The sequence below is a fragment of the Trachurus trachurus genome, assembly GCF_905171665.1.
Source record: "Trachurus trachurus genome assembly, chromosome: 5".
In the NCBI taxonomy this organism is placed as follows: Eukaryota; Metazoa; Chordata; class Actinopteri; order Carangiformes; family Carangidae; genus Trachurus; species Trachurus trachurus.
Genome location: NC_139896.1, coordinates 32,292,175 through 32,305,583, shown reverse-complemented (window position 1 = coordinate 32,305,583; position 13,409 = coordinate 32,292,175). Strand labels below are relative to the sequence as shown.

Sequence of the window (13,409 nt, the reverse complement as noted above, 5' to 3'; positions counted from 1 at the left end):
GCATTAACAGCAGCCAGGACTGTATGATGCCTTCTGTAATGCTTTGCTTATCAGCTTCAGACAATAAAACTTAGTGGTTTTAGGCATTACCACACACGAAGGCACCACAATGTTACAGTTCGTAGTCTTATCACTGAGATATATAACCGGTAGGAAATGATGGAGAGGCCAGAACAGAGAGCCGTAGGCAGCATCCCTGTGATTAGATCCTAAATGGAGCCAGAGACAGTGGTGGAAGCCCAAATCTGTATGCAGGGGGGTTCTCAGCCGCTGAGGGACATTTAAGCTATGGGCAAAAAGAAAAAAAAAGAAAAGAAAAAAGGAGTCAACAGCAAGATGAATTGATGCAGCACAGAGAGCAGCCTGTGTAGGTATTTGCAAAGAAGAAAATGACTGTAGGGGATAAAACATGCAAACAGAGCACAGACACACACACCTGCACACATTAGTTCACATAAGGGGAAAAAAACAGCACCACAATCGGATGAGATTTAATTATCACTGACAAGATAGGACGTTCAAATGTGAAATGACTAATGCTAGAATTTAGGCCAATAAATGGCTTATCCAAAAATGAGTATTTTGTTTGTTGACATGAGCAGAGTCCCATGCTTAACCTCCCCGTGTCTTTGGCTGATAGTTCAGCTTCATTAGGAATATTCAGACATGGAGCCTGAAACATTTTTTGCACACTGCTTTAGCAAAGTGTGACTCACAAACACAGAGGGAACATAGTCAGGTCTGATTATAGTTGTGCTGAGTGTAAGAAGCACATTCGCATGCCAGCTCTCATTTGCACACACACGCATATATGCACATAATGCTTTGGTTTAAACACTGACCTCTCTCCTTGCTGTCCCTCACACCGCAGTGACAAAAACCAACCTCTCAGTGCATGAAGACAAACACAGAGTTCCTTATGTGAAGGTGAGTCATCGCGCTCTTCGTCAAAATTCAGTGTGGCAGCAAACTCTCAATTTTCTCAATTATGTAGATGCTGTCGGTGTCAAGGTTAGATGTTAAAAGAAAAATTTGACACCCAGGGAAATATGATTCCTTGCTTTCATTCTTCTAAGGCTGTTAGCCTAGCACAAAAACTATAAAACAAAAGGGAAAGACTAAGACTGCCTCTGTCAAACCAAAACTAAATAATCCACCAGAACTTCTGAAGCTCACTAATTAACACATTATACCTCGTTTGTTTAGAGGAGCTATTCATACGTTTTACTATTGCTGCTTAATAGCCCTTTAATTAAAAGTCTCTAGAGGTCAAACCAAGAGCTGTCTCCAACAGAACCAACACCAATGTTTTTTTGTTTTTGTTTTTTTTAACCCTTGTATGGTGTTCATATTTTGGTTACTCAGCCAGTGTTCGTGGGTCTGGTGGACCCGCTACATTTTTGGGTCTCCAAATCAACACAATCAAACAATTTTATGTTAAAATACTCAACAGATGTTTACTTCATCCTAATTACAAGCCATATGAACAGCATATATGGTTAATATTTGCCCTTTACCTTTGTTAGATCACATTTATGAATTAATATGCTACTCGTTTTTTGTTAGTTTTTTTAATAAAATGTAATAAAAATAGAAAATCAGTTATAATCAAGATATTTAAATCAACAAATTTACAAATGAAGCAAGATTTTTCATAACTATTGATTTTGAACTTCATTAGAAATGTTACCTATTCAGGCCAGTTGACATAACTCAAGCTGAACACATACAGTAACCATCAGCCCCATTGAACACATTGCCATTTCACACCAGCCTATACAACACATGAGGGCTGCCCCTCATGTGCTGTATAGAGAGTTTTGTGTGGTTTTTGTCACTATCAGACTCTGAATCTTCAGAATTGTGGTCCTCACATTCTGAAACCTCTTCTTCATCATCAGAAGCTTGTCTCTTCCAAAATCAATTGCAAGGCCCTCTCAGCATATAATCTTTTGGCCGTCTTGATCAGTAGTGATCAATTGGGGCGGGAGTGGCTCAGGCCGTAGAGCGGGTCATCCAGAGGGTTGCTCTGTCCTAGTCACTGTCGTAGTGTCCTTGGGCAAGACACCTTACCCACCTTGCCCCGCGTGAATGTGTTTGAACGTGTATGAATGATCATGGTGGTGGTCGAAGGGGCCGTTTGGCATGAAATGGCAGCCACACTTCCGTCAGTCTGCCCCAGGGCAGCTGTGGCTACAGACGTAGCTCACCACCATGTGAATGTGTATAAAATAAATAATGGTTTCTGTAAAGTGCTTTGGGTGCCATGAAAGCAATATAGAAATCCAAGCAATTATTAGTATTATTTGATAAGGAACCACCCTGGCAAAGGTGTGTTGTCCCGCCCCCAATTTGTAGGTGGGACAGAGTATGAGTGCTTGAATTTTGCAACGGAGACACACACGCACACACGCACATACACACACACACACTCACACATACACACACACACTCACACACACTATCAGCAGCCCCAGACAGGAGGAAGACATAGTGAAGGTACACAGGACCTACACTTTCCATGCTAATATTAGCCCCGGGTCCAGTGGACCCGAACACCCTGTATGTAATATAAACGTGTAGGGGGGGTCTACAGTATGCGGTCATTGAAAATGTGTTCTGATATATGTTCTTCACAGAAAATGAGCCAAGGCCAGTGAATCTGAGTTTGAAAAAATAATGTATCATTTCATTTTTCTTTTGATAAAAAATGAAAACGGGTCCCACAGACCCGAACACCACACAAGGGTTAATGGGAACAGGCATACAATGTATAAACCGACAATACACTGATCAAAAAACAGACAAACAACAGAGCAAAAACCAACAACACAACAAACATGACCAATACAAGACAGAAAAGTATCTGTCACGTGGGTTTTGCAACCTTTAGGAGACTAGCAGCAGCCAGGTCTCGTGTCTTTTGACTCCAATGGGAGAAGTGAGCGTGAGCACAGATTATGGTCTATTCTTTCGCCCTGTAGTCACAAAGTGAATATTGGACTCATTTTTCACAAGCCACACATCTTCTGAGCATTTTGACATGAAAATGGCAAATTTCAGACAGACAAATCAGGAGAAAATGAACTTTGTTCAAGACCTGTCTCAGTCTCAACAACACACAACACACAGATTTGGCACAGATCTCCTATGCACTTAGCTAACGTTCCTGAATGCTCATGCTATCTCATTTTTGTAATGCTAAATATGACTGTGAGCTGCGTAATGTTATCTTAAGAAAATATACATAGCTCACGTCTACCGACAACTTTTATAAACCCACACAACACGAGGTGGGGGCACGGTTGACCATGCCCACTTAGGATGGGCCATTTCATATCATTGGCCCAGCTTGTAATGAGCCATCTTGTCATTGTAGAGTATCATTGTTGTCACTCTTCGATAGCAACTCACTGCAGCTGTTGTAGTAATGGCTGAACCTCTCGTTAACCTGCTCCCACAGTAAAACAACAATGAGCTGTTTTAAGGGTTACCTAACACACAGCATTGGTTTCTCCTGGCGTCTGTTGCAACTATTTCTTCAGAGCCAAGAAATATTTAGAGACACAACTGTATTTTTCATGGTTTTGTTTTTGTACTGATGGAGCAACAGATATAATGTGCATGCAGTTATCTTTCCCATTTTCTAGTTCTCTTGCTTTGCTCTATAAAATCTTAATTTGAATTTGATATTGGCTACCTAGCCAATATAACAGCAAATAATCTTATTTCCCAAAATGTCATAATTGTGCTTTAATGTGTGTCGGAGTAAAGGAAAATACTCACTTCTGTTTTTATGCAGACTTAGATATATCTGTCCATTTCTATGTGCAACTTAAAATGGCCTCATGTATTTATGAGTAGGTGCAGATGTGTGTGTTTTTTGTTTTTTACTGCACAAATGACTCAATGTGTGTGTGTCTCTTTGACTAAGGGCTGCACTGAGCGCTTTGTCACGAGTCCTGAGGAAGTGATGGATGTGATAGATGAAGGGAAGGCCAACCGTCACGTTGCTGTCACTAGTGAGTCACGCTGTTGATCTTCCTGATGCTCTGACACTCACACTGTCAGACGTGTCATGTCAGACATTTTTCACCGTTAAAGCAAAACCATAATAAGGTGCAAAGGTGAAAAATGCGTGATGTGGTGCAAAGTGAACATCTTGCTTAACAACTCTGTTAGGGGAACGAAAATGAATGACATTTTAGGTAAGAAGTCTGAATTAATGTCTCTCCTCTCCTCTCCTCCTCCCATCTTATCATCACTTTGTTCTTTAGACATGAATGAGCACAGTTCCCGCAGTCATAGCATCTTCCTGATAAACATCAAACAGGAAAACGTGGAGACGGAGCAGAAGCTGAGTGGAAAGCTGTACCTGGTGGATCTAGCCGGTAGCGAGAAGGTAGGGCGAATGGGCTGTTTTCTTTAAAATAACATAAAAACAATGTTTTACATCCCTATTAAATCACACAGTCACAGTCAGCAGGATTTTGTAACCGAGCGAGTTGATGTTTTTTCTCTGAAATGGGGTTTTTCGGATATCAAAAGAAGATAAACAATGTATTAAAGCTGTGAATCCTCCCTTAAAGCATGGCACTCCACTGAATTTTTAATCAACATCACATCATAAAGAATCTGTCTCGCAGACTGTGGACTTGTTAGCATTTTTACAGCTCAGCTTTGTCGCTGGCGCTATACCAGGGTGAGTGTTTATTGAGTTTGAGGAATATAATGAGTTCCTCTGATAGAGATGCAAAAAAAAAAAAAAAAATCATTTTCTGAGGACACTCAAAACTACTTTTTTGCAGATCATCATCAGCCTCAAAAGAGGTTTCAGCCTAGGCAGAGGTCACATTGAAGGGAGCCACAAACAACTGCTATCCCTTGTTTCAAGGTCTTTTGGTTGAAATCTGAGTCAGCTCGCCTCATCACATCTTTTATAAAACAATCCAGGACATAGGCTACACCCGGGAAAGCATGCAGACAGAAAATACATTACATACAGGGCTGTACGTGACCCATGACTCCTTGGGTTGATAGAATTGACCGAAAATATAGAATAGCGTGTGCTTAAAATAGCAGAGGGCCATGTGGTCTGGCTAGATGCTGATTTGCAGCTAATAAGTGCTGATGCCGCATCAGTAGGTCGTTGTGGTCATCCCTGGGGGGCGAAGGAAGAAAACGGTTCTGCTCCAGCTACTTCTCCTAAAGTTTGATACAAAATATTATGACTGAACAGGGAGCTGGTGCAAACTCCATTAAAAGGCTTTGATAGGACAACTTGCTCTCCTCTATAATTAAGCTCCTCATTATCTTGCTGTAAATAATTGTATCCCATGACAATTATGACACAAGAAGATGTGCCTTTCCTTTTGATGTTAAATGACTTGCAGAATCACTCTGAGACATCTGTTTGTAATTGTCAGTGCTATTATTATAATTATATTATAATAATAATAGTACCAAATAATGTATATTTTTGATTTTAATTTCAAATTTAAGTTATCTGGCACTTATTGTAGGGAAACTAGAGTTTGTCTGTAGTTAAACATTTTTGCATTTTCAACTGACCTGCTGGCTGTGCACTGATTAAATAGACTCTTGGTTAAGCTAGCAATTAATTAGCATTGATTAATTGGATGTCTTCCAACTAAACACTGTCAGCATTTTCTCCTATAATTAGAGCTGTATAACACTTTCATTTCCAGGAGCTTTGTTTTTTCCAGTTACAAATCATTCCACTTGATACATAAGGAACTATGGGACATGTAATATGAAGCATCCCAGGAAAAATGAATTTTAATGCCAATAATGAACTTTACCAACTAATTTCTTCCGTGTTTCTATGTGTGTCAGGTCAGTAAGACGGGTGCAGAGGGAGCAGTGCTGGATGAGGCCAAGAACATCAACAGGTCTCTGTCCGCCCTGGGGAACGTCATCTCAGCCTTGGCTGAGGGAACGGTAGGGTGGAGAAATCTCTGGCTTTCTTCTCTATGTGCTGAAGGCTCTTCCTTCCTGCTTGTTTGTCCTCTAACAGAAACTAAATGCTTGGTGCCAAAAACAATGTGTTTTTACAAAATTAAGTCCAGGCTGCAGTAAATTAGCTGAAAGTATTAGATTAGAGCAAATGAGGAGATTTGTTGAGACACCAACAGTCAGTCAAAGCCAAATCACAGTGCAGTCTATCAGCTCAGAATTATACCCACAATCCTAAACCTACCTTAAACAAATAGGTCATTTTGGTAAAATGAGCTACCATATACATTTAAAATAAAAAGTGGAAACAGGAGCAAATTGCAATCCCGGCTGGTGTGAGGTATGTAATCAGTCCTTTCTGAATGTGATCTGGGGTTTTTGCAGAATCCTCTTAAATTGACATTTTTGTGTGGTGGGGTTGGATGAATGCTACAGGGACATGTGAGCCACTGTTTTTTTCCCCACATAATCCCAATGCTGCTAAAGCTGGTAACGTATTTCCATAAGTCACCAAGTTCAACCAGCACATTCAAACACCCAATCTATTCTGCCCACTCTGTGGTACGCCGGTGCTTCATTATCGTAATTAAAACACTCCATCTATTATTATATAACTCTAAAGGCTTAGGGAAGTCTTCACAAATCTAACAGAAAAGCTCACAGACTGTAACTGCCTCACAAATCTTTCATGAATCCACTGGCATTCATTCTTAATTCAGCAGTTGAGCAAGGACACAGTCTTTTTAAAGGTGTTCCAAAGGTTAAGATGGTAGAATTGTGAATGATGCAGCAGATGGAGAGAAACCTCTTCTTTCTTTGTTCCTTGCTGATGCTCACAACACAATATTTTTAGTTAGAAGACAAGGAAAGGAATTTGCTTCTGCAGCAATGCAGAATGAGCTCCACGGCTTCTTTAATCCTTTGCCTTTCTGTCTTTTTTATGCTTTTCTCACCATCTTTGATTCCCTTTCATCCTTCCTTTCTTTATCTCTTTATAGAAATCCCATGTGCCGTACCGTGACAGCAAAATGACTCGTATCCTGCAGGACTCGCTGGGCGGGAACTGCCGCACCACCATGTTCATCTGTTGCTCTCCCTCCAGCTACAACGATGCAGAGACCAAATCCACCTTGATGTTTGGCCAACGGTAACGTGCTTCCATGTAGCCATGGGCTGCTGCACCCAGCAACACAACACACAATTGTTGTCCCGCTCAGCCGCAGCTGCTGGGATGTTTTTCTGCCCAAATATGTTTTCTACTCAGATATGCTATTCACATATTGCTGCCTCCAACTTTGCTTTTGACGGCTCACACATGGTTTCAGAGACCGGGTTGTGTTGCAATTTAGTTTCTGATCGTGCTGGGATTGCACACAGAGCATCTTTTTTAATCTTAAGAGTAAGCCACAGTGATAGAAGCAGAGATTGGGTTTGTTTGCCAGCTTCCCACTCCTATTGCTCACTGTCAGCTCAGACAAACCTCAGATAGAAAGAAAGATTTTAAAAAAACATGCATCTCCAGCCCTTTTCCTCTAACAATGAACTCTTTGAATAGAGAAAGACACGATAGCGTTGGTTGAAATAAATAATGTATGACCGGGCTGAGGGAATGACAGACTCCACAGGAGATATTTGAATTTTACTGAACAGAAGATTTGGTCTGTTATCTTCCTCTGTGAGCCGCAGCAGGTGCTGAATGCCACAATTAATCAGTTTTTCTTGTTTTTCTTTTTTTGGTAAATCAACACCAATATCACCCAAACAATATCTCTCATACTCTATTTTAATAGTTCAGTGTTATCAACTAATGAAGTGATGATAAGGTTAGGGTAAAAGTCTACAGGTGTAAGAAAAAAAGACAATCTGTGGTTTGGCTCAGGGTTTGGTTCATTATATAAAGACATAAGTTAAGACATTAAGTTTTGTAACCTGATGTTTGAATGCAACATTTCATTTCACAATGTAACTCATAACGACTTGGTAGATTGTGATGTGATGAGACCATATTTAGGTGGAGCTGTTTGTCTCACTTATTTCAAGCACAGCAGTGTTTTCTCACTCAAGTGTGAAATTATGTGAAAGTCACAACCAGAGCTGGAGTGCTGTGGCTGCAGCATCATGAATGTTTCAAGTGTATCGTGCCACTTATTTGGGTTATAATTGAGAAATAATTTATAACCACACACTGTACGTTCTCTTATGAACTATGCTGTTTGTGTATGTGAGACATTGTTGTCAAAGGTCTGAAGCATTACATTTTAATTTTTTTGCAACTGTATACCTCCCTCTACTACATGCTTCATCAAACACAGTTGGTAGAAACCCAATTTGCATAACAATTAATGAGATGCAAACCCATTCTCATTGAGCAGCCAGGGCTGAAATACCCTTGTTGACAGTTCTCCCATTCTCTGATGCTGCCTCCATCTTTTTCCTCTCACCTTCCGATCCTCACACTGTTTCCCCTCCTCTTCTCTCCCTCTGATTCACACTGTTTCCTCCCAATTAGAGCCAAGACCATTAGAAATACTGTGACTGTGAACCTGGAGCTCACAGCAGAGCAGTGGAAGAGGAAGTATGAAAAGGAAAAGGAGAAGAACAGGTCAATGAAGGAGACGATTCAGAGGCTTGAGGCTGAGCTGAACCACCGGAGGAAAGGTAATACTGACACTAGTGTGATGCTAATGGCTCACAAAAGCACTCTGCTCTGGGAGAACCGAAGTTGTTACCTGCAGAGTTTATCAGCATTTTTATAATACTGGTGTATATTTTCAGCCCCACAAGTGGAGTAGTTGTTATTGTTGTGGTTGGTCTACACTCGTGGCTGACTGAAATTATGAATACCAGTGGACAAATCTACATGAAAGTTTGTACAGATATTCAAAGTTCTCAGAGGATGAAGTGTGATCCCTGACATTTCTTTCAGCAGCACCATGAGGTTCACATTTGTAATTCTGAGTGCAATGCAGTTGCAGGGGATTTTGGTCCACATAGGCCCTATTTATGTTCCCTTCAAAGAATCTTAATGACATTGATGATCCTCTAAATATTCAACTGGAACCACACACACACACATTATATGCCACACATTGCCACAAGCACACAACATAATCAACAATGCAACTCGACCGCCAACAGTTATGCTATTTGCTGCTAATGCAGCCTCAATCTGCAGCCTCAATCTGCACACAGAGCTAAGGGATGTGTGTGGAAGTTATTGGGTTTTTTTTTTTTTTTTTTTTTTTTTTACACAACAAACAAATGAAAATTAAACAATTAAACCCAAGTTTCAAAGCAGTTGTAACCCAGGATCCTAAATGCTAAACCACGACTAAAAAAGTAAGAGGAGCTTTTTCAAGTTCAATGGACACAGCTGCTCTGTGGTCCCTTTGGAAAAATCCTATCACTTAATGTCCCTGTGTTATAAGTATAGGGGTTATAGCTCCTCCTTTTACTTTTTCTTCTTTTCCGACTGATTTTCACATAAGCCCAGTGGACTACACGTAGGCGTAGCTCACAGTCGGCCATATTGAGGACAGGCAACTTGCTCTCACTCTGGCTGCAGTTAGAGTGCAGTAGATAGGTGATCCAGTCATCTTCACTAAAAAAAACTATTCATAACTCTGTGAAAAATAAATCAGTATGTAGCAATTACTTCAACTATTTGCATAATGTTACTTTTATAAAAAAAAAAAAAAAAGTACATGATTAAAATTCTCCGTGATTTTAAGTATGCTGCATCATAACTGCATAAACATTCATAAAAAATCGAACCGTTTGGAAATCGGACAAAAACTGAGCAAGTTCTGAGGGAGAGAGAGGTTGCGGCTGGATGGCGTAGGCCTACATGAGCTGCAGGAAGTGACGTAGAATCTTACCAAATCTCGTCGAGAACTCCCGGCTGGTTAAGTTTAGTAAAACTGACATGTCCAGGTGTAAAATAGGACAAAAAAAAGCAAAAAGTAAGTGAAGCCATTGGTTGGGTTTAGGCACAGCTAAGTAACGATTGCATGGCATTCTGCAGCTCATGTACGCCATCTAGCCACTGCCTGTCCCAAGATGGCCGCAGTGTGGCTACGCCGTGTCACTGGGCAGCAGCGGCGGGCGAGTCATCTGGTCTAATACACAGGTGTGGTTCATCTGTGTTAATGAGATGACATCGCTGTGAGAGGCGTGTGCATCCACTGGAGTTAATGAGGTAATGAGACTCACCTGTGTGGTGGGCGCCGTGGCAGCAGTAACACTGGAGACACCGACCTGAGAGGAACACAGACACAACTTACACTTCTAAGGAACCAGTCTGATTTTGTTATAAAGACCTGTCCACCATTAACCTAAAACCTGAGCTGAGGGGCATAACTAGCTAACTGCTAATCCAGCTGACTGACCCACCTCCACACACTGTTTTATCCTATGTGGAAAAGCAGCCCACCTCCTCTCTGTTTCTTTTCCTCAGGCTTTTCTCCTTAACTAACCCAGGTTAGGACTATAGTATTTGTTTGTGAGCACAAGTCTGTAACACCTTTCTCTTCTAGTCTCTCCTCAGAGTAGCTACTACTCACTAGCTGGACTTAAAATTTCACTAGCCACTTAGCCTGCAGACATTACTTTTCAGTACACGTAAGTGCAGATTTAACCTCATTTGATGTCTGAACATATGCCCTATGGAGATATACGAGGAGCAGCCAGACTTTTTGGATTCGTGCCTAAAACACTTAGGAATCTCTTTTATAATATTCAGACTTTTACATTTTGCAGAGCTGGATTCCCCACATTGTGTAGGGAGGAACCGCTGGGGGCTTTATGTTTTATGAATCCTTATGTATTAGTAATCCTCAGAGCGACAAAGGTTAATCGCATCTAACAGAGAGTCATAACTTAAACTTGTCCTCCTCCGTGTCATCACACTCAAGCCTGTGTCGGTCCGCAGACAAGATCACAAGCAGGTGAAGTTTCTCCGTAATTACACACGTAGACGCACCCCAACATGCAGCCGCCCTCTCCTGCCAGACTTCAGGTCGATTCAAATGTCAGTGCTCTCAATGGTCGTGATCGGTTGACATTTAAGCTGTGTAATGAATCCTCTCCGGTGTTTTACTGAACATCATTCAATCACTGCTTGACCTGAATTTTAAAAATGCAGTAACACATCTTTATTGAACACCTATCAGAGAAAATGATTCCTTTTATTGCCTCATCCTACTCAGCTACTCTGATTCTCCTTCACACACACATACACAATCTCTCCCTCGACTCTCCTCTCCTCTTCTCTGTCTCTTACAGTTTAGCACTTTTAATTTCCTAATGGATCATTTTGACAACATCGTTGCCCCCACTCCCTCCTCACTGCTCCCTGTATTGTTGCACACCCCAGGCCAGGAACTCCCTGAGACGGATGCTGTTGACCTCTATCTTGCACCACATTACCCGACTCTTTACTCAAGGGTGTCCCAAAGACAGGAGCAGCGGGCTCACACAGCAGATTCCATCCAGTGTTCAACCAGTTAGTGTGCAATGCAGCTTTTGTAGCATTTTACCTGACAGATGTTTTTACTGATGTGCACAGCCTCAATAAAACAGAAGGATGTGATCTGAAGGGTGTCGGTTGTCTTCAGTATGGATTATTTGACCTTGTCTTGACTCTTGAAGGGGCGAAGCACTCAATTTACAAATTGATCCTCTTCTTTTTCAGTTACACTACATTAACTCAGTCAAATCAGCAGTGTGAAATGCAGGAGTCACACACAAAACAGAAGTAGCAGCCGCTTCCAGACACACAAGAAGAGAGAGGCAGAAAGGTGACAACATTTAATATGCTGTAGATGAAAACAAATACAGGCACTTAGCAACGCTCAAGCTTAGCCCCCTTCAGGCAGGAGCGTCAAGCTGTTTATGTTGTTGTGTCTTGGGAATTGTGGAAAAAGCAGAAGGTGACTTGATGAATATGTCACAAATTCAAACTGTTAGTTTACAATCTTCTCATATAATGTCACTATTTTTACACAAACAACAGAATATGACAGGAAAATCATAGTGACGACAACATTTTGGTTCAACCGCAACAATGGCACCAGCAATATAATTATGACTGACTGACTGACTGTTTTTTTTTTTTTGCTGCATTGTCAGTTGCTCTTTTATAAAATGAACTGGGATAAACCATTTCTGTTAGGGGGCATTTACAACCTGCAATGTTGCAAACATAGCTCGTTGGAAACAAATAGCCTTAGCCTGGCTCGCCTCGGGTCCGTATCATGGTTTGTGTAAGCTGTGCATTGTGAACACAAAGCGCTCCAGCCCCACTTTGCTTTTTGCCTTTTTATTTCAGCCTGGCTGTGGACAGATAACATGCCATTACACTGGGATGCTTGAAAAGCCATATAGACATATAGACAGAGGCAGGTGATAACAATAGCAGTGTGTGTGTGTACAGTTGCACAATATATTCCACTATATCACAATGTATGGCTGGTTCTTTGGTGATTACTGTATAAAAAATGGATCATTTCAGTACAGCATGTCCATTTATTTATTCATATGTCATATTCTGAGATGATTACATAACCCTGAGCATGTGTGTAAGAATTCCACTTTTGTGTGGTCTTTTGTGTGTCTTTTTATTTGTTTTTTTTACAACACTCTCAAGCTGCTCACTTAATGCTTTTCTATAAACTCATCTGTGGAAGAGCTGCTTTACAATCTTGTCAAGTAGCTGTCAATACAGGCTCTTGTTTGTGTTTTTCATGACATTAATTGCCTGTTTGTGTGAGTAAGTGTATTGAATCTTTTGAATTCACTTTCATGCTTTCAACAGCTCCCCCTCATTTTGTGAATTTCCGAAAGAATCTCGGCCAAGGCCAGGTGCAGGAAGCCTGGCTCTGAAATAGCTCAGCCCTGAGTTTTAAATGCATTCAGGAGAATAGAAAGGACATATGTTGACGATTAACCCACTAATCCCTTTTTATGCATTAAAACGTGGAGGAGGATTTACTGTACCTATGATAAGAGGCTCACATTTACAAATAAGAAAAATCCAATGTTTTGTCTATTGTTTTTCTAGTTGAGGATGATGTTGAGCTGGGCCAGTGTGGAGGATTGGAGGAAATTCCACTCGTGGCTCCAAAATCTGAAGAGCCGGTTCTTGACATCTGCAGTCCCTGCAGTCCCTGCAGCCCCTGCAGCCCCTGCTCCATTGCATCCTCCATTGTGGTTCACATTTCAGAGGAGGAGAGGCAGAAGTATGAGGAGGAGATCCGCAAGCTGTACAAACAGCTGGACGAGAAGGTGATGAATGGAAGCTGCATGAGGACAATTTGTGAGCATGAATGTAGCGCTGATTACACAGCATGGTGATTCTTTTGTAATGGTATGCACACATGAATAAAATGAGCCTATCATATATGTATTATTCATGTTAATGAATTCAGGATTAG

The 13,409-nt window shown here is 41.1% G+C and overlaps 1 protein-coding gene across 1 annotated transcript in view; it reads left to right on the top strand.

The window, feature by feature from the left end:
• The window catches only part of kif5ab (kinesin family member 5A, b), a gene marked incomplete at both ends in the record, with an annotated part of 61,474 nt that overhangs the window by 21,834 nt on the left and 26,231 nt on the right, over positions 1-13,409 (top strand). The window contains 7 exons of the mRNA XM_083971972.1: positions 872-927; positions 3,935-4,022; positions 4,278-4,402; positions 5,857-5,961; positions 6,975-7,123; positions 8,486-8,634; positions 13,037-13,260. Of these exons, the coding sequence (XP_083828098.1) occupies positions 872-927; positions 3,935-4,022; positions 4,278-4,402; positions 5,857-5,961; positions 6,975-7,123; positions 8,486-8,634; positions 13,037-13,260 (896 nt within the window). The remainder of the gene's footprint in view (positions 1-871; positions 928-3,934; positions 4,023-4,277; positions 4,403-5,856; positions 5,962-6,974; positions 7,124-8,485; positions 8,635-13,036; positions 13,261-13,409) is intronic.